The sequence below is a fragment of the Magnolia sinica genome, chromosome 2 (genome assembly GCF_029962835.1).
Source record: "Magnolia sinica isolate HGM2019 chromosome 2, MsV1, whole genome shotgun sequence".
Lineage (NCBI taxonomy): Eukaryota > Viridiplantae > Streptophyta > Magnoliopsida > Magnoliales > Magnoliaceae > Magnolia > Magnolia sinica.
In genome coordinates, this window is record NC_080574.1 from 21,161,829 (window position 1) to 21,183,448 (window position 21,620).

General features: G+C 40.4%; 1 protein-coding gene across 1 annotated transcript in view; it reads right to left on the bottom strand.

The window, feature by feature from the left end:
- Positions 1–21,620, bottom strand: part of LOC131236579 (uncharacterized) — a 76,133-nt gene that overhangs the window by 39,934 nt on the left and 14,579 nt on the right. Inside the window, exons 4-10 of the mRNA XM_058233856.1 lie at positions 19,590–19,756; positions 19,379–19,458; positions 18,993–19,124; positions 18,796–18,912; positions 17,000–17,092; positions 12,093–12,170; positions 4,414–4,470 (exon numbers count right to left, since the gene is read on the bottom strand). Coding sequence (XP_058089839.1) covers positions 4,414–4,470; positions 12,093–12,170; positions 17,000–17,092; positions 18,796–18,912; positions 18,993–19,124; positions 19,379–19,458; positions 19,590–19,756 — 724 coding nt within the window. The remainder of the gene's footprint in view (positions 1–4,413; positions 4,471–12,092; positions 12,171–16,999; positions 17,093–18,795; positions 18,913–18,992; positions 19,125–19,378; positions 19,459–19,589; positions 19,757–21,620) is intronic.

A 21,620-nucleotide genomic window follows, 5' to 3' on the forward strand; every position in this document is an offset into this window, starting at 1 on the left:
GATTTACATAGAAACCAAAGACACTAGAATGCAACTTTGCTCTATTTAAAGGGTGCACTTGGACAATGGCTCATTTATAAGAAGAACGGACATCTTATGCTTAAAAGTTACGTCAATGTGGACTAGGGTGGATCAGTAATAGACAAAAAAATCTATTTCAAGGTATTGTACATTTGTTGGAGGGAACCTTAACATAGAGAAGCAAAAAACAAAGTGTTTTTGCAAGGTCCAGCACTGAGGCCGAATATAGTGTTATGGGCCACGTTGTGTCATGTGTGTGACCTTTTATGCGTCATCCTCATTCAAGAACTCCAACTATTTGATGAAGCACCGATGTCAATACATTGTGATAACCAACGTTTTTAAATATCGACGATATCGGCCGATATATCCCATGATATATCTTGTATCTCACCTGTGCGATATGAAACGCAAAAGTAGTGCCGATATATCCCACATGTTCGATCCAGTGAGCATTTTCAATTTCCGATCCCTTTTTTTGTTGAAATTATGTTAAATCAATGCCAAATGGTTATAAATCCATTGGTTCTTCATGTTTTGCATGGAAAATCATGGAGTTGGAGCTTTGATTTCAAATTGGTTCTTCATGTTCTCCATTATTTTATTTTATTTTATTTTTTTGAATTTTTCCTTCAACCAGCTGTCAATTGAGACTAATTTCAAAGTATTTAGGAGTATTTGATGAAACAATCATCACATACACTATAGTTTTGAAATTTGAGTGTAGGTGGTCCAATTTGTGAAAATATGGAGAAATTTGAAAAAATTTCCAATTTCTTCCAAATTTGCTTGCAATGTTGCACTCCAAACATGAAATCAAGCATGTATGAGGGTCGCTCTATTGATTTGTCAAGTCCTTGTCAATTTTTAGAAAATAAAAATAATTTTTAATTAAAAACCTATTTTAAAAAAATTCGAAATTCCCCTTCAAGGCTTCAACCAACTATCAATTGAGACTAATTTCAAAGTATTTAGAAGTGTTTGATGAAAATGATCATCACATACGCTCTAAATGTGATGCATTAAATTTGAATATGGTTGCATTAGTTCAGTTAGACAACACATAGCTTAGGACCCTATACAAAGGAAACCTATTATATGCACTTCTTTTTTGACATGTTATGATTTAAAAGTGTGTATTAATGTGTTTTTTAACAATCCATGAAGTTTCATTGAAAAATTCAACCATTTCCCCAATGTTTCCCCATGTTTCCCAAAAAAGTGCGATAAATTACTCGATACAAACGATATATCCCGTGCGATAACTGATACGTATCTGTATCCCAAGGATGTGATATGTAACGCAATACCGATATTTCAAACACTGGTGATAACCAAGCCGCAACTCACATTGTTAACAAGGCTACCTTTCACGAAAGGATAAAGCATATTGAGATAGGTTGTCATTTCGTTCGTGAGAAAGTTGCATCCAAGGAAATTGTTAATGTGTCGTCCAAAATTCATTTGGTTGACATGTTCACGAAGGGTCTTCCAAAGACACAGAGTGCTGAAATTTGTAACAAGCATGGAATGATTGATAAATATGGACCAGCTTGAGGGGGAGTGTCGAAGAATAAAAGGGCCTAGCCCAGGGCCCAATTTTGTATGTATAGTGGGCCTCACGGTGTGCACCAGGGCCCAGCCCAATTTTGCAAACAATTATATACAAGAGATGGAGAGGTCATAAACCCTAATTTTAGTTACGACCTTCTCTTCTCCTCCATCTCTCTCACACATTCTCTACTCTCTTCTCCTCTTCTCTCATCTCTACCTTCTACTCTTAACACCCCACATCTTCAACATCAGACAACATGAGCTTAAAGAGATTAGCATGATCATCGGACTCTTTTTCCAAAAGCCTCATACAATATGGCAGTAACCTATTGTATCATTTCCAACAATCAAATAGCAATTAGCTACCATAATCTCTACTAGAGCGGAAAAGCGCGCTAATCTTGGAAAATCTTCCCTCAACGGTTTGTCGCCCAACCGAGGATCCTCCTAAAAAACTAATCCTCTCACCATTACCTAGTCAAAAAGACATGATTGCCTAGAATTTACTTCTTAATAGATCCACCAATTTCCACAAGGTCTTCAGTTCTCATGGCTTTATGAGATCTAGTTTGCAAGATTAGCAGATGAAGGGCCCTAGAGAGTGCTTTGATTCAACTAAATGACCTAATTTTTTATTCAGCCACAAGATTTAGGTAGAATCTCTTCCTTAAAGAGGCAGGTCGGTTGGGCAGTTACGGTCGCAGGGGCCATTTATAAGTTTGGCAATATCGAACTCTAAAGGGTTAAAAATATTATATATTTTTAATTGAATGACTGAAATTTTACTCAAAGAATTAACTATCAAGTAACTGCAATTTTAACAACAAGTAACCCTCTCTTCATTACATACCTGTCAAGAGCTTCAAATGTGTGCCTCATTTGCCACTCTACATACCGGATGAATATTTTCATTGATAAGAGCTGGACACCGAGCCCAACTGAGTCAAGCTTGGCACAGCTCGACTCGGTTCAGCCAATAGCCTACCCCAGCTCGAGTTTAGCTCGGCTTAGTCCTTGAGCCTAAGTAGCCAGGTCGGATGGTTCGGTCAGCAGCTCGGGCCAACTCGAGCCGAGTTCAAGCATGTCCTTTTTAGTTTTTATACAGGCAGACCCTTTATTTATATAATATATAATATATAATATAAGATATTAATTAAGTTATATATAAAAATATAAATTTATATAATTAAGTTATAACTCGAGCCGAGCAGAACTGAGTCGAGTTTAGGTCAAGCTTCAAGTTGAGTCAAGCTCGGGCCAGCTTGACCTCGGCTCGAAATTCTTCCGAGCTCAAAAAATCAGTTCGGCTCGACCAGAACCCAGCTTTCAAGTCGAGCTTATCTAAGTTGAGCCGAGCGAGTTAACCGAGCTAGCTCGGTTCATGTCCAGCTCTAGAGAAAATAGTGAGCCAAACTGAGTCAAGTTCAGGCCGAGCTTCAAGTCAAGTCGAGCTCGAGCCAGCGTGAACTCGGCTCGAAACTCTTCCGAGCTCAAAAAATCAGCTCGGCTCGGCTCAAACCCAGCTTTCAAGTCAAGCCAAGTCGAGCCGAGCAAGTTAACCAAGCTAGCTCCATTCGTGTCTAACTCTAGAGAAAATAGTACAAATTTCTCCAACAATGCAATAACATCTCCACCACTGCCTAGGTAAGGGAGAGGCCCCATAAATCCAGCCCTCTGATTCCCCTCGCACAATCTAGAGGACTTACGTACATTGCTTCTACATCTCAATGCCCACTTCTCCAGGACCAGTGTAAACTTCTTCAAGCATTTCCATTAACTCTTCAACAATCTTGATTTCCTAACTGTGAAAACAGCATCTAAACTCAGTATAACACAAAATCTTGACACCACGAATTCATACACTAACCACCTACAGCACCTTCTTTTTTATTCAAACCATGATGTCTAGGAAACTTTAGCATCAAAGCTTCTCTTGGCTATCCAAACATCTTATCTTTGCTATCCAAACATCCTCCCAGATCTTATATGGCTCCACGCACCCACTTTAAAGCAAGGCTCTTGCAGAAAAAGTCTTCCTGTGCATTAGCATTAAAGCTTCTCTTTGCTATCCAAACATCCTCACAGATCTTATATGGCTCCACACACCCACTTTAAAGCAAGGCTCTTGCAGAAAAAGTCTTCCGGTGCATAATATCCTTACCCTCCCTGTTCAACAGATTGCTTAACTTACCAATTTTATTCCAAATGCCCGAATCTGACCCTCAAAACCACAAGTGGAACCTTGTATACTCACAATGTATTCAATTATATGCACCTCGGATGCTTTAAATATTGTAGTGGTTCATATCCATTGCACAATAATACATAGGCTAGCACTCGAGAAAGAGGGAAAAAGAAAAGGAAAGAAAGAAACTACTAATCAACATCTTATCCACAAAGTACGGCACCCATAGGTTAGCACTCGAGAAAAAGGGAAAAGAAAAAGAAAGAACCTAGTAATCAACATCTTATCCACAAAGTGTGGCACCCACTTTCTAAACTTTCTTCTTTTTTTTTTGGTGGGGGGAACCTCACAACAACAACAACAACAACAACAACAACAACGAGCAATGCAAAAGGAGCTCTAGGATCAAAGCCCAGGCTATGACGTCCAATCTCGTGCTCCTGAACACCTAATCAGGGAACGTTAGCTGGTAAATGCAAGCCCCACTTTCCAAACATCAAGAGACACTACATTAAAAATGAATAAGAGGAAAGAGCCAGTAAAGGATGAGTCAAGGGATTGACAATGCCAGCAATAATTACTGCGAGTTCAAATGGAGAAGCAATATACAGTGATGATTGATGTGAAAGCAATAGCAAGATAGAAAACAATACCTTCTTAATATCTCTTATTGCAAAGAGTCCAATACACACTTCTCCATTCACCATCCACTGCCCCAGCAAAATATGAACAGGGTCAAGATAAATGTAATTTCATGCAGAATATATATCAGTGAACAACCTGGGATTAAGACAACAATGAAACACTTGTATCATGAAATACATTTATTAGTTTGGACAAGGCATTGATTTCTTAGACACAGAAAGCAATCTCAGTAGAATAGGAAAAAAGGGGCACACAGTTGCATGAAGTGTTATGGGAAGCAGCAAAAGATTCAAGTGCGGAGGCAGGGAAGCATCTGTCTCAAAATGTTAGCAAGTATAAACAACTAGGCAACAGGAGCACGAACGAAAGTCTGGAGCATGATCCAAAGCTGGAGCACAACTAGGTAAAAGGGATCATGAAACCATAGTGACAAATCTCATTCTTGGCAATTTCTCAGTTTAAACTTTATGTTAACATTGTAATCATTCTGCAATGAGCGGAAAAAAAAAAAAAAAAACTGAAACTGCCATTTTTTTTAAAATCTCACAATATCAACGTGATAATATTGCATAAGGTTTGTGAAAATATCGCGTTCAATATCTCGGTGATATTTGTCACATTGACAAGCAACTAAAGAGATACAAGAACAATGAAAGATAAATGCACAACGAATTAAATTTCAACATGCCATGTTAAAGAATCACATAAAGATCACAATACATTAAAAGTTTTAAACAGTTCAGAAACTCCCCGCCATCATCATTATCATCATCTAAGCCCTATCCCAACTAATTGGGGTCGGCTACATGAATCCTTTTCCACCATTCCACTCTATCAAGGGCCATAACTTCAGTTGGACCATAGATCATCAAGTCTCTTACTATCTCCACCCACGTCCTTTTGGGCCCTCCCCTTACCTTTTACAGCCTTCAACTTGTACCGACACCTAATTGGTACAATTCTTGGTCTCCGTTGCACATGACCATACCATCTAAGTCTACATTCCATCATCTTATTACCTACTGGAGTTGAGAAACCAGAGAACAGAATATATTACTCAAAATAGAGGATAATTTCTGAAGGTACTATTTATCTTGATGGGGACATGTCGCGCACACGCACGCCCCCCCTTAAGCACGTACACAAGGAGGAGAGCCCCACCTTCAATCTAGATCAATGACGACATCCATGGACGGCCTCCTAGTTAGAAGATTGTGTTTTGGTTCCTTGGGATGGACCCGATCATTATATGGATCCCATCATTGGATCTCATGATCGTGGCCCACTACCCTAGGTGACCTAAGACTTTGAGTTTTGCTTATTACTGTTATTAGGAACATCATGAACAGTTTAGATTGCATTGATTAGTTGTTATTTTTTATTACTTCGTCTTTTAAGCAATAGTATCCACACATGGCGCGGCTTTTGAGGTATAGGTTTTTCTTATAAATAGGCAACCCCTTGTAGGGTTTTTTTCATTGAAGATGATTAATAAAATTTTGCGTTTTCTTGCTTCTCTAATTCTCTGAGCTGTGGAAACCTAATTGGGTGTGAAACCCTCCCTTCTTCGAAGGGCTAACTACCGTGGTGCGAAGCCACACTCATCCCAAATCGCCCTCATCTCCTACCCTCCATATTCCTCATCTCCTACCTTCCATATGCACATCTCCTTCAGCCATCCCCTCATCAAATCCACCCACGTTGGTAGTTAATCTTTCCCCTACAGTAAATTTCCAGAATATGGCCCTGCAGGAGAGCTGAAACTTCGGCAGAGCACCGTGTTCAAACCGATCATCCGTTGGCCTGAAATTTGGAGGGAAGGTGGCCCATCCCTGACTGACCAGGCCCTAGCTGGCCGATTCCAGATTCGTGGGCCCCACACACGTGCGAGCAGCCATCCATGCACGTGCGTCAGGCCAGTTTGTAGTCTACACATGTAGGCTGATCTCAGGTTCCCTCTCGTCTTTATTTCACTCCTCTTTCACCTTGTTTCCATAACCCTAACCCTAGATCATCTCAAATCCCCAAGTTCTATTCCACTTTTGAAACCCTAGGTTTTCCTGAATTGAAAAGTGAGAATCCCTTGGATTGGAAAATAATCCTTTGCATGTGTGGATGAATCTACTATCCTTTGAGCATTGTTTGGTCTATAATTTTTAATTGATTCATCCCTAACAAGTGTAGATTTGGACCCTCGTAGATTCCCCTTGTTGAATGCTTGACTTTATGTGGGATGTAGAATTATTGTGATTGTTTCTAAATTATTATGATCTAAAGCCTGAAATCTTGCACATCATATCTAATTTTCATGTCCTGCATCATATCTGCTCAAAACTGTGACTTTCCTACAGACCAATCTAGTAACAGTTCCAGCTATTTAGTTTGTTGAATCCAACCAAAAGCATCCCCATTCGTAACTTGATCCAGGCTTAACGTGATTTGTTCCCTCGTGGTTCATTCAGCTCATTGCGCTCTATCAAAAGGGTACTCAAAAGGGGCAAACACCACAACACGGTGTTCGTAGTATCGGTATTACATGCATGGTGTGCTATAAGTAAAGGCTGTAACATAAAAGTAATGGTGGCAACCGTTACATGTTACGGAGTCGTAGCAGCCGTTACGGAAAAAAATGACCCAAAACAACCCCATAAAGGTTGTAACGGATCCGTACAATCCATTAGAGGGCTGATATGGGTTTTTCGTTTTTCCGAGAGAGAGAGAGAGAGAGAGAGAGAGAGAGAGAGAGAGCGTAATGTCCGTTACAGGGGCCATAATAGTCGTTACAGCCCGTATCGTAAAGGTAACAGTGGTGGCCATTATGAACACTGTTAGTGCCATTACAGAATAACTTGATTACATGTATCACTGACTGGGGATACGGAAACATGTAATGATATTCATTGATACTCGAAATTCTTTTATTTTTTATTTTTATGATGACAGGGTGTCCCCGCCCCTTCAAGGCGAGACAATTCCCTGCGGGTGCAAGCAATCACCCGCCAACCATGTGCATCGGGTAATCCACGGGAAGGGGACTCGAACTAGTTTCCGTGGAGAGCAAACCCATGACCGAAGCCATTCGCCCAAACCGTGACGGGTCACTAATAACCTGAAATGTATCGGGTAATCCACAGGGAGGGGACTCGAACTAGTTTCTATGGAGAGCAAACCCATGACCGAAGCCATTCGCCCAAACCGTGACGGGTCACTAACAACCTGAAATGTATCACTAACTGAGCAAAACATTGGAGAAACACAAAGAAATTGTAGAATTTCTCAATGAAACTTTAGGAGATGCTAAAATGCACATATTTGCATATTTAGGAATCAAATAATTGTAAAAAAGACGCATATATAATAAATTTCTCTAATTCTCTTTAACGAGGGTTTAAAAGCATGTAACGCTGACTTAGGCAAAATTTAGGGAAACATGGGGGAAATGGTGGAATTTTTCAATGATATTTCAGGACATGCTAAAATACACATATTTACATATTTTCAATGTTTTCAGTACCTTCGAGCTAGAGATACGGATAATATCAGGGATATTATCGATAACATCGGGGATACCCCAAACAATAACCACAAGAAACTTGATCGCTATGTATTTTTAGCTTTTCTTTTCTTTTGTTTGTTTTTCTTTAGGTTGTTTTGTTTGCTTGTTTCTTCGGTCAAATAAAATTTCATCTTTCAAGATATATATATATATATATATATATATATATATATATATATATATATATATATATATATATATATATATACATGGTGTATAGACTACAAACAAAGTCACACTTGGGAACAAACTGAAAATAGCAAGAAAGAAGAACATTCTTAAGATATTGAGGTCCAAGGAAAATCCACAAGAACATAAAGAATTCCATGTCTCCGGTAAATGTTCGAAAACCATATACCCGGATTCATGAATCATTGCTTTTAGGATACAAATACAAATCACATCCCTTTCAATATGAATAAAGCTTGGTTTGAGTCGTAACCCCAGACAACCAAAACCATTTCTTTCCAGATTGCCTTTGCTTAATTTTGACAGGATGTTATTCACATTTAGCATTTTCATTTTTATTTTTTTTGGAAGGATTACTTTATTAAAGGGTCTAGGGCCAAGCAAAGAAAAACAAAAGGCAAAGCAATAAAAGCGAAGGCGAAAAACTAAAAATACAACAAACTAGCCCCCTGGTCAAAAGTCACAATCCCTAATCATTGAGAACACTCTAGAAGCAATGTGATCCAAAGGGTGACTAATATCCCTAAAGCATCAATCATTCTTCTCCCACCATATGCACCACAAGGCAGCTAGCAAGGCCAGCTGCCATTTCTTTCTGACGATCAAAGAGATCCATACCCCCATGCCAGGAAAGAAACATGTCTCTAATAGAGTATGCCATTACCCAAATAACCTTCAAAGAATGAGAGCCCACCCTACCGCAAAAGGGCAGTGAAGGAACATGTGATCCACTAATTCTTCGTTTTGCTTGCAAAGGAGGCACACATTGCGTAAGATTATACCTCTTTTGCAGAGATTGTCTATAGTTAGAATTTCTTCCTACCAACAAGACAAGGCAAAAGCCAACACCTTCGGCGGGGTCCGATAGCACCAATTGAGGCTTGGGAAACAATAATTAATCTCGGACCCAGCCCCTTGGATCACCTTAAGAAAAGAGCAAACAATGAAAATTCCCAATTTGTCAATTCGCCAATAGGGGGCATCCTTAGCCTCCTGGGAAGGAAGAACACCCTCCAAGAGAGCAAGCCATCCAGTCAACTCGCCGGCCTCAAAATCACTGAGATTGTGGCAACAGTGGTTTTGAGGAGCCACTATTTCACATATGTTTAGCATATGCCAAGTCACTATGTTTTTGAGGAACTTGATGGAAAGCTGAGAGAGATTTTTCTCATATTACTGGTTCCATATGTTTCAAGGCCAATTTTCACTGAAACCAAATTCTTCGACTTTATTCACCAACCCAATAAGGAGTTGGATTCTCCATATGAACATGTTTCTAATTCTGAAGGAACATTCCACGTGTTCAACGAAGCTAAAACACCAGGTAAATAGGCTACAAATATATGCATACAACAATAAAATAATCCAAACTTGGGAGCGTTTATTATTATTATTATTATCATGATCATGATCATCATTATCGTCATCCACCACCATCATCATCATTATTATTATTATAACAACCACTTCATTAAAGAAAGCTCACAAAAAGCGAGCAAAGAATACAACGCCCAATCGCCAAAAGATGCAAAAGAAAACAACCGACCCAGCCACCAACAATTAAGCCCACTCCACAAGAAGGGCTTGCATTCTCAAGATGGCATCGCCCACCCTCGCAGTACTGTTCCTGAAACAACAACCATTTTTTGCTCCCCAAATGGCCCAAAAGACTGCCATAATTAGCAACCGCCAATGCACTTTCCCGATCTTCCCAGCTCTGCTAACATGCCGAGCCCATAAAAGATCCCCTACTGAAGCCAGCATCGTTGAGGCCATATTAAACTTCAATAAGGAGTGGCTCCACACTTTGACAACGACGGCTCAATGAATAAAGAGATGGTCAATTAACTCATCCGAAGTCATACACATCAGGCAAATGTTTGTCGATCATCAAAAACTTCTACCTACATGCTAACCACAGGAAAACAGCAACATGAGGGGGGGCGCCATAAAACCGATGATGAAATGGATGAGGAGAGAGAACTCAGAGGCTTTGAAACCATGGCGAAAAGAGACTTTAACAAAAAATCTCTTGGATGGGCTGACTACCCAATAAAGGGAGTCGGCCTCCTGAACATCAATCTTGGCATTTTGTAGAACATCCAACAGACTAGCGAACTCCCCAACTTTTGCATCTGTGAGATTCCTCCTGCAAGGAGGTGCCCAAACTTTCGCGTCAGCAACATAAGAAACGCAATCCGCCACCACAACGAAACGATCAGGCACAAGATGCACAATACTGGGGAAACGGACTTGCAACGCCGAGTCGCCGCACCAAACATCGACCTAAAAACGAGTGCAAAGTCCATCCCTTCCGAAAATGCCCTTCCGAACGAAGTGCTCAGTCACCGCGATTGCCTTCCACATAGAGGATGCCCGATATAAGGAAGACCTCACAAACCAACCATCATTCTAAGTACCATACTTAACACCACCTCTCTCCAAAGTCTTCCCTCTTCCACTTCAAATCTCCAAATCCACTTGCCAAGCAGAGCAATGTTCATGGCTCCTAAAGGCCTGATTTTTGCCCCTCCCTCCTTAGGCTTGCAATTGCAAACTTCCTCCCATTTAAGAAGATGGAACTTTTTACCTTCGCTGGCGCCCCTCCACAAGAAGCCGCACCTTAAACTTTTCCAGTCTAGCAAGCATGGAAGCGGGACACTTGAAAAGGGACATAAAGTAGATGGGTATGTTGGAGAATGTTGTCTTGATGAGCCTTAAATGACCAACCAATGAAATGTACCAGCCTTGCCAACAAGCTAATCTCCTCTCGACCTTCTTAATGACCTTGTCCCAAAGATGAATTGCCAGCTTTCTAATTATTATAACCAAAAGAGTTTACAATTGTATTTTCCATCTGTTTCCAAACAAATAGTTAATTCGACAAAGGTAGATGGTGCAGCCCGATGCATGTTTGATGTGGATTCCAAACATGTGGTACCATGGACTGGAGATCCAAAACATTGATTTAACATTACTCGCTGTGTATGGAGGATGACGTTTTAAGCTTCCAGACTGGAAGATTACAATCCTTTGATCAATGGCCTACAAGCTACAATTTGACAGTCAAGGAGAAGATATATAACAGTTCAGAGTCAATAGGAAATGGTCCAACTGAAAGGGTTTGAATCTTCTAATGTGGCTGGTTTTCAGATAAACCCCTATCAAAGTGTCAAGATTAACAGCCTTGATCACCAAACTGCAGTCCTACAAGCAGAGAATTGTTTGCATCAGAAAGCCGAACTGCTGATGAGTAGGACCACAAAATTCCTCTTCAGTCACCCCAAGATTTGCTCACTCAATCTGCTTAGTTTACTTCCCTACAGGCAGGCAGTGCTCCTCTAAGTTGCACTTCAACAAATGGCCATCCTCTAGATAGGTTGGAGACTTCCCAAACTATCAATTTTACTACATTTTACCAGCCAGCTTAAACAATCAGCAGACCCGATAGCAACAAGTGAACTGTTCAAAAACCTGAATCACTCCACTCCGTCAGTCTATACTTGAAACATAAGCTGAAAACCTAAATCAGTTAGAACCACAGCATAGTATCCAGAATCACACCCAATAGCAAAGACAAGGGGTTTTGTTATGTAACTACTATAACAAGGTTCAGCAAAGAAAAGGCAGCACAGAAAGTTGCCAGATATTTTCAACTGTGAGAGAGATCTCATGTAAATCTTCTGCCAATGGCACATACCTATAATGATCTAGGTGGAATAAAGCTTCACTCAATATTACTATATGGAAACAATAGGTAACTCCAGTCAGCAATTTCAGATCAAGCATGCTTCAGAAAAGCTTAGATTAATATTGAACTCAAAAAACAGTGGCTTATTAACAGATTATGACCTCACCTTACTCAAATGGGAATACCGAAAAAAAACATGTCAGTGAATATGTAGGTTACAAAGAGGTTTTCTCATGCAGGAAAGCTTCTACCTTTTCTGTTCGGCAATTCGGGTCACAACTATGATTGATAAAACGCCCCAAGTTTCCTTTAGCGCATGCATCAATTACCTGAATTCAATACAAGACACATCAATTTACAGACCAAAGTGAATATAATAGAACAAATCTAGAGAAACAGGAGAACACTAACATCATGAACTACAAACATGAGCTTTTCCTTCTTCCTAAGGTAACGGTAATTTTATTAGACAGGTGCGGAGGAGGCGCAAATCACAACTTACAAAAGAAAAATACAATCATACTCCCCATCAATACATGAACCCCATTCAATAATAAAATCCATCACCCTTACTATCACCCGATCAAAATTGTGGTTTGCATATCGAAAACATTTCCCACTCCTCTCTTCCTAAATGGTCCAAAGGCCAGCTAACAAGCACAACCACCATATTGCCCTCACCACCTTCCCTACCTCCATGCCATGCCACTAGCAACAGAACTTGGCATGACCCAAGAGATTGAATTTGGTTAAGAAACCATTCCACACCTTGAGAGCAAACATGCATTGGAGGAAAAGGTGATTGGCCAATTTGGAGCTTGCGACACACATCATACCAACATTAGGTAATATCATCCCCTGTTTCTAGAGATTATCCACTGTCAAAACCCTTTCCCTTCCAACTAGCCATCCAAAGGCTACAATCCTTGATGGAACACCGTAAGACCACACATGCTTAGTATTATTGAGTTCAACCACCAGTTCTCTGCTTATGGAGCATTTTATAGAAGGATCGCATTAAGAAGTACCCAAATTTATCCTTTCATCAGATCATCTGATCCATTTCCCCACTTACTAAGCGACATAGATGTATATGGTTTGGTAACGAACCCAATTTTAGCACCTCTTCCTCAAAGAGGAATACTTGGCACAAGGGTGCAAATGAAATAATGCAAGCCATGGACTTGCGAGCAATTCTCACAAACAAAGATTGCAAAGGCATTTCCCCAATCCACACGTCCTCCCAAAAGCGAATATTCTCCGTCCCCAAGGGCAAAACCAATCCCTTCCACAAAATTTGACTTTACTGAAACAATCACTTTCCAAATTATCGAGGATCTATAAGTGGAGGAATCCCTAATGCACCATCCTACCACGACGCATCCATATTTGCTAACAATTGTATCCCTCCATCATGTACCTTCCTCCGTCCCAAACCTCCACAACCATTTCCCCAACAGTGCCTTATTCATCACCCCCAAATCCCTAATTAGTGCCCCTTCATCATTGGAGGATTTACACACCTCTTCCCAACTTAACAAGTGGAACTTGTTTGTTCCTTCCGAACCTAGCCAAGGAATTCATGCCTCGTCCTATCCAACCTCACCAGCAACGACTTCGAGCAACGAAAAAGCAACATGAAGTATATGGGCAAATTTGGTAATGCTGCTTTTATGAGAGTTATGTGACCCGAAGCAAAAGATACCAATACTTCCACCTAGATAATTTAGTTTGAACCCTTTCCACTACTATATCCCATAGGTGTTTCATCGGTTTGCCGAAACAAAGAGGTAGCTGAAGATAGGTGGATGCGAATGATCCTGCCTCACACCCAAACCAACTAGCTAATTGCATGAGATCCTCCCTAGGCATACGAACACCCAACATCACACTCTTGGCAATAGTCACCCATCTTAACAAGTGGAACTTGTTTGTTCCTTCCAAACCCAGCCACAGAAATCACGCCTCGTCCTATCCAGCCTCACCAGCAACGACTTCGAACAACGAAAAAGCAACATGAAGTAGATAGGCAAATTTGGTAGTGCTGCTATTATGAGAGTTATGTGACCCAAGCAAAAGATACACTTCCACCTAGATAATTTACTTTGAACCCTTTCCACTACTATGTCCCATAGGTGTTTCATCAGTTTGATGAAACAAAGAGGTAGTCGAAGATGGGTGGATGGGAATAATCCTGCCTCACACCCAAACCAACTAGCTAATTGCATGAGATCCTCCCTAGGCATACGAACACCCAACACGGCACTCTTGGCAATAGTCACCTTCAGACCCGACACAACTTCATAGCATCGAATAACCATCCTCAACTTTTCCACCATATCCGCCTTAGCATCGCAAAACAGAAGTGTGTCGTTGGCAAACTGAAGGTGAGAAATTGGGGGGCTCATCATATCAACATAGAAACCACTGAAAAGACCAATCTCTTGCTCACATTCCAGCATTCTGCCCAACGCTTCTACTACCGCCGCAAAAGGGGAAAAGCAGGTCACCTTACCTAATTCCACTCAAACTTTGAAAAAAAAAAAAAAACTTTCAGTGATCCATTAATCATTATTGAGAATCTAGCTAAACTAATACACTCCTTCCCCCAACCCCTCCAACATCACCCCGCAACTGATTCTCCCAAGCAATTGGTCCAAAAAATCAGTCCACGTGATTGTAAGCTTTCTCAATATCCAGCTCACAAACAACGCCTCTCAACTGTTCCCTGTATCTGTAGTCTAGACATTCATGTGCTATTAGAGTGCTATCTAGAAAATGCTGACCCTCAACAAAAGCACCTTGAAACTTGGAATTACACCTGCTAGCAAACCTCTCAAACATAAGTTTTCATTTAGAGGCAAATTAATGAAGTTCCCTTCAACCCCCAAGTCAAACGAAAAGCAACAACTAAGAGTTTTGCATGCTCAACAATGTTTAGGAAAAGGAACTAAGAGAAAACCAACTCCCAGCAAATGACAGAATCCCAATTTTTCTGATAAGAGCTGATGGGGTTGAACCATACAGAATCCAACCAAAATTGGAAGGATTCACAAAGAGAACAAGCATGTAAATAAAAACACATGTCAAGGAAGTTATTGTAGAGAGGTTTCTGTTTCTGGTAAGAAAAAAATTACCGCAGAGATTATAACACGCCAGCAGCATTGTTATTCGAGGTTTTAGACACTTATGACCAACACGCACATGCCACACACTGGACGCACAACCATGGCGCTAAAGCTGTGTGCTACTTTCATCTAATTTGGGTGCAGAGGATGCCACAATGGAACACCAAGGAAACGTGGGTCTTCAAATATTCTCTTGGACCTCGTTCCCACCATGCACGTAGTTTCTTCCTTATGTAACCTCATAGTTTCCCATCGGGCTGGCATATCAGGCCCTTCCTCTCCTTCCCTCCCTCCCTAAATTCATAGTCATAGTTTCCCCTCGAGCTGGCATATCTAGCTTCATCTCCCTCCCTCCCTCCCTCCCTCAAGTAACGGTTGCATTGGTTGAGGATTAAAGAAGGCGAAGAGAAAGGAGGAAAAAAGAACAAAGACGAAAGTAACGTTCTTTTTCAATTGAAAACCCACAGTAAGACTAGATGGAATATGCCCCAAATGCTCCCAGATTGGGAGAATCCAACCATTATTTCTATCTTTTTAACTTGGATGTGAACTGTTTCTACATTCTCTTCTTAACTGTCTATTTATAGGCCACGAATCAAAGGACTGTGGAGGATGTTTTTGGGTCATGGTCAGTCATGGCGGGGCCAACAGAGTAATGCTCTGGATTTTTGAACGAAGGACCCCACCATTCAAATTTAAAACCGATGTGCACATGCTCAGTCAAGGGACATGTATTTCATCTGTTTGATGTGGGAGTCTCACTCTTGCTATTTACCAAAAAGACAATATTGGTATTTTGCTTCACTGATGATACAGTAGAGGCAGTAGAAGTGAAAGATGGTAGAGCCGTTACTGTTTAACTACATAGCACATACTGAATGATGAATAGTCATTTGGGACAGTCCATTCTATTGCCTATACCATGGATGAAAACTTTTAAATAAGCATGGACGAGATGCTCCTAATCATCTGATTTGTAGCCCCCCCAAAGTAATGATGGGTTAACAGCAAGCTCAAGCTTAGTCTTGGGCACAGTACGAACATCTCAAGCCAAGCTCCAGCTCATTTGTTTTGACCTGTCATGGGCTCAGGCCTAGGTTCTACTTTGTGGGCCAGGGTTGGACAGACCTCAGCCTGGCCCAAGCCTGGACTGTTGTCATGATGTCATCCCTAGTTTGCTTATCCCTTATGGTCTGGATTATTGAACGAAGGACCCCACTATTCAAATTTAAAACCGAAGTATGGGGTGCACATGCTCAGTCAAGGGACATGTATTTCCTCTGTTTGATGTGGGAGTCTCAATCTTGCTATTTACAAAAAAGACAATATCGGTATTTTGCTTCACTGATGATACAGTAGAGGCAGTAGAAGTGAAATACAGTAGAGCCGTTACTGTTTTACTACATAGCACGTACTGGTCGGGATTATGAACATCTCAAGCCAAGCTCCAGCTCATTTGTTTTGACCTGTCATGGACCCAGGCTGGGCTCAGGCCTAAGTTCTGCTTTGCAGGCCAGGGTCGGAAAGACCTCGGGCAGTCCCAAGCTTGGCCTGTTGTCATCCCTAGTTTGCTTATCCCTTATGCATAGCTTGGACCAACCTCGGCCTGGCCCAAGCCTGGCCTGTTGTCATCCCTAGTTTGCTTATCCTTTATGCATACGGAAACAAAAAACGAAAAACAGAAGAAGAAATCTTCTTGCATCTAATCTGCACGTCATCTGCAATGCAGCACATTGGTTTTGAGAGCTACGCATGTAGAGCAATAGGCTCAATTACTCTGATTGTGAAGACCACAGTGATGCTTAATGAAGGTTTATGCTGTGCCTAAATCATTAAAGCTCTTAAATACTAATGCTGAACAAAGATTAACAACATAGCTCTTCCTAAAAGTTTTCTTAGCCCCATGTTCATAAGAATGATCAGCATCCGAATATATAAAAATGTGAAATTTATTCCATAGTGTTTGATACAAATATATATATATCGCAGGAGAATTTTAAGATATGAACCATAGGCGCAGAATGCCAAACCTCACTTCCATTCAATGTCATGAAGTAGAAATGTTTTTGACCTCTAGCAGCGTAATCCCTCTGTCGAGCTTCATAACTATGCAAATCAAGCACCTGGTTGGATAAAAAATTAGAAAAACCCAAAACCATGCAAATCATATTATCTAGATTAAGTTTTAACATTCATCAGTCATCCAAGAGGATAAAATGTTAGTGTAGGAGGATTGGAAGCATAAACATATAAGAAAAGAATAAACATAGTAATGAGGACAGCCGAGCACCATACCAAAGAGGAGAGCTAAGCCAGTCTTATTATGGCTAAACAACCATTACATGTGGCCCACTTAGCCCAATTCACATTCCTAGCCACATTGAAGACCCCACGTGCATGTTCGTACATATTTGAGGACCCCACACTGGAAAAATGCACGTGGGCTGCATATAGGAGCTTGATGGACACATCGAACCGTTGAATCAAGTGGACACGATGATCGGACCGTTGGACCATCACATAGGACATCTTGGTCGTAGACCCCCATGGGCTACGAAATAGTTTAGTTGTTTAGTTTGTTTACATGTTTCGTTATTTTTGTTATACCTCATATTTGTCTTGAGATTAGGGAGTCAGGAACAACTTTTAATTCATTTAGTGTCTTAATGTTGAGAATCTTATCTGCGAGCGCCTTTTTGTAAAAGGTCTTAGGGAGTCAGGAACAACTTTTAATGCATGTTATGAATGAAAGAGATTTCTCTCCTTTTGCTTTGAGATTGAGTAAAAAAAATTCATCCCGTGATTGGATTAGTAGTGAGAAACTACGGGGAGAGATTCCATAGTTATCTTTTCTATTTTAATCTCTTCAACAAGGTATCATCTTCTCTCATCCTCTTCTTTTCTTCATTTTTGTCTCTCTTTTTTTTTTTTTTCCTTCTTTGTTATTGTCCAAAACCTAAATCGACCCATACCAAGCCCAAACCAACCACAGTCGGTCATCCTCTGTTGTCTGTATGGACGTACAAACGCATGTAAGTACGGTTGTCTGTACAAACAGCCTTATACAGTGGCCCCTCGTTTCGTCATGAACGCTATTCCCTTCCCTTTGCTTCCTTCTTCAAAACCCCTAAACTAATTTCACCAAATCCTAACCCTAAAATTCCCAAATTCCAAAATTCTCAATTTTTCCAAACCCAAATCCCCAAAATCTAAAAGTCCCTCATCCTTCCCACAACCTAAAACCTATATTCGCAATTCTAAAAACCGCAAGTCCTAAAACCCTTAACCCAAAATCTGAAATCCCAATCCAAAACCTCACAAAACCTGAACCCTAATGTTCCAACCCTAATTCTTCTATGCCTAGATACCCCAAACCCATTTCCCACATTCCCTAACCTTTAAACCACCCAAGCATGTCAAAACTCGTACAAGACACATGATTTTCATTGAATTCATATTTAACCCTATGCTAGAATGGGGGTTCTATCTCCCATAGGTCATGGTTAATCAGTAATTTATGAGATTCGCATTGCGGGATTGTCATAGACTTGGATTTGGACATATCATTAATCTGAAATTTCTGAATTTATGGTAAATTAGCTTTATTTTGTCGCTCCATTGCTCTAATTAATGTCTTTTAATTTCATGGCATCATATTAGGTTAGATTATTCTGTCCCGCATCACAGTGTAAAGAAAGCTGCTAGTCCAATTCACTTTCCTAATAATTCCAAAATTGCACTGCACACACTGAGGCCGAAATGAATATAATGGACTGGAAATGAATATAATGGACTGCATAAGGCATTTAAACCAATTGCAAAGTACCTCCCCAACATATTCAATAAGAAATTTCCCCTGAGAAACATTTTCCTGCAACTGGAGCCCATATCCTTTCTTTCCACAGCGGAACCACTTAAATCTGGCATACTTGCGTTTCTGGAACTGATAGAAGAAATTTGGATGCAAGTTATGACATTTATGTACAAAAACAGGTATTAAAAAAAAGGCAGTAGCTAACCGACCTGCTGATTTGAACAAAGGTCCCCACATGGGCAGGTCCCTTGAACACATTCTATGTTAAGCATTCGGTTTAGGCATTCATCTCGACAACCCAAACTGCCATCTAAAGGTGGTTTGCAGTGGCAAACCATTACCTAGTTCAAATGAATGGAAATAAAAAATGTTAATAAACTGAAACATTATTTATATCTTTGGTAAAATGAACGGTTATTTACAAAAAGGATATATAGCCAATTTCACTTCCGATCATTATGCATCTATCAGATATCCTGCTACCAAAGATTATCTGAACTGTTTATACATCTAATAAAAAGGGCAAGAAAGCAGATGAAAATAGATAACAAATATTAGATTCAATGTCACATGATTATATGTAATTAGTTCAAACCTCATCAATAGTCTGGGTTTTGCAACTACGGTGCAGAAACAGATTGTGCTTGATAAGCATCCAAGATGCCTGCTGCGAAGCTGAAGCAGTAACAAGAAGTGTTGGAAACAAGAAAGAGGAACTACAAAACCTTTAGTCCACTATATAGAACACACATTAAGTTCCAAACTGATATCAGCGCAAAGTGATAATGCAACTAAAAATCATATACCTGCTAACTGCCTCCGTTCAAATCCTTTAGAACTTGGACGCGCACTGCAGGAATCTTCCTCACAAGACGCATCTGATATTTCCAACTCCGCATTAATCTCTGCATTTGACTTTTCTTGAGGTATCAAGCAGTCAGCAAATCCCTTATCCGTGTTGTCCTTACAAGTCCTTTGAAATATAAATCATAGAATAAGCAAGTAAGTTCATCACTGAAATTTCAAAGAACACTAGAAATCGAAACCAGACAGAACCTTTCTCTTACATTGCTAGAAGTGATCAAATCAAACACCAAGTTACATAATCACAGGATTTTGGAGATTGATATAGAGGACGAGCTCTTGTGCTATAAACGTGGGTTTTATAGAGCTGGTTTATTTAATAATAAGTTAAGCAATCACCAATCACGGTTTCCTTTCCGTTTCTTATCAAAAAGTAGTACTACCATGAAACATGACTAATCAAGTTTCCTTGAATTAAAATGAAGTATAACAATCCCTACGAAATTTATAAAAAAAAAAAATCCTATAAACTAAATATATCATAACACATTCTGCAGATAAACATTTCAATACATCTTTCATCCATCCAGTGACCCAACAGATGCACTGAAGGAAACTGCAGATCAGTAACCATTTTACTTAACTGCTGTGTGTGGACATGTGTTGGGAGGGTGATGTGGTTCTGCAACTTTGTTGCTTTACCTTCAGGTTGTTCCTTTTGTTGCATAGTTTTTTAAGTCCTCATTATGTTCCTTGTGTTGCTTTATTTTCTCTTTCAATCTACTACTACTTAATTACATCTAACAGGGAAGTTGGTGGGTGAAAACTCTTAGCCACTGTCTGAGGAGATTTCTGTGGAGGGAGGAGTTCGGGAATTGGTGGTCTGCATTCCAAAGAATCCAATGGGTGGGGACAGGTGGCAGTTGAGGAATGGTGAACATGTAACTAAGCTGTCATCATTTTCGAAGCTTGGAAGGGCTTTTACTTCCTCACCCAACAGGGACAGGTGTCAGTTTGACTACATGCCAGCACAAAAGGAGTCCAGAACTTGAGGTTCTTAACAATAGTGAGGAGGGGAGCACTGAAGCTATTTCATCTGACATTGACGCTCTGCAATCCTGTAACAGGCAGTGGATCTTCAGCATGTATGCATTCACACTGGCAGCCTAACGAGCCAATTGTCAATACTTATTGTATGACTCGTGTTATGGGACTAACACAGGTGGAAGGCTGTGATACGACAGTCCTGTACATTAGAGGGATGGGATCTCACATCACTGGATGAGGAGTGCTGAGGGTAATTTGGGTGTTGTAGATAGCTCAGATCAAAACTCTTTGAAAGATGATACCACAGTCCTCCTTCTAATCCAGTTTCTGCTAAGGAGTGCCCTCCATGGACAGGGCAAGAAAATTCAGCCATTGAAATTAAGGGATTGGTGGTGACCCTAAGGTGGGAAGTTGCAGCTTGGGTGGAGAAGGGAGTCCTAAAGCTGTTCGAGTGAAGATGGAAGCTGAATGAGAGTACAATTGCAACAACTCCTCGTTCTGTTCAGAGTCCATTCCAGGTATGGATGCAGAATGTTGCTTGCCCAGTCAGGCAACAATGGATAAGAATTCTGACAATCTTGAGAAGACAGATCATGTTTCGAGGTCTATGGCAGAAATGGATTCTTCCAGGTCACATATCAAAAAGTGGGTTTGGGATACTATCCAAGGCATAGGCAGAGTTGTGGTATCTCGTTAAAAGGAACTTATTAATTTCGTGAAAGAGATGAGAAATTTAATAACTCTAAGAAGAGCCAAATCTCTGTTAAACATACCAAGCATGGCACTCAACCTATCCTCATAGATAAATTATGATAAATGACGGATGTAACAAGAAGTACTAGTGTAGAGATGGTGGACAGCCCTTTATTCAAGGGCCCTTCCAGCAAAGGCATAAAGGCTAACAATCTGGGAAAGGGAATGCTAATGGTGTTAAATGAAGATCTTGTCATGGAACATTAGAGGGATGGGATCTCCGAACAAAAGAA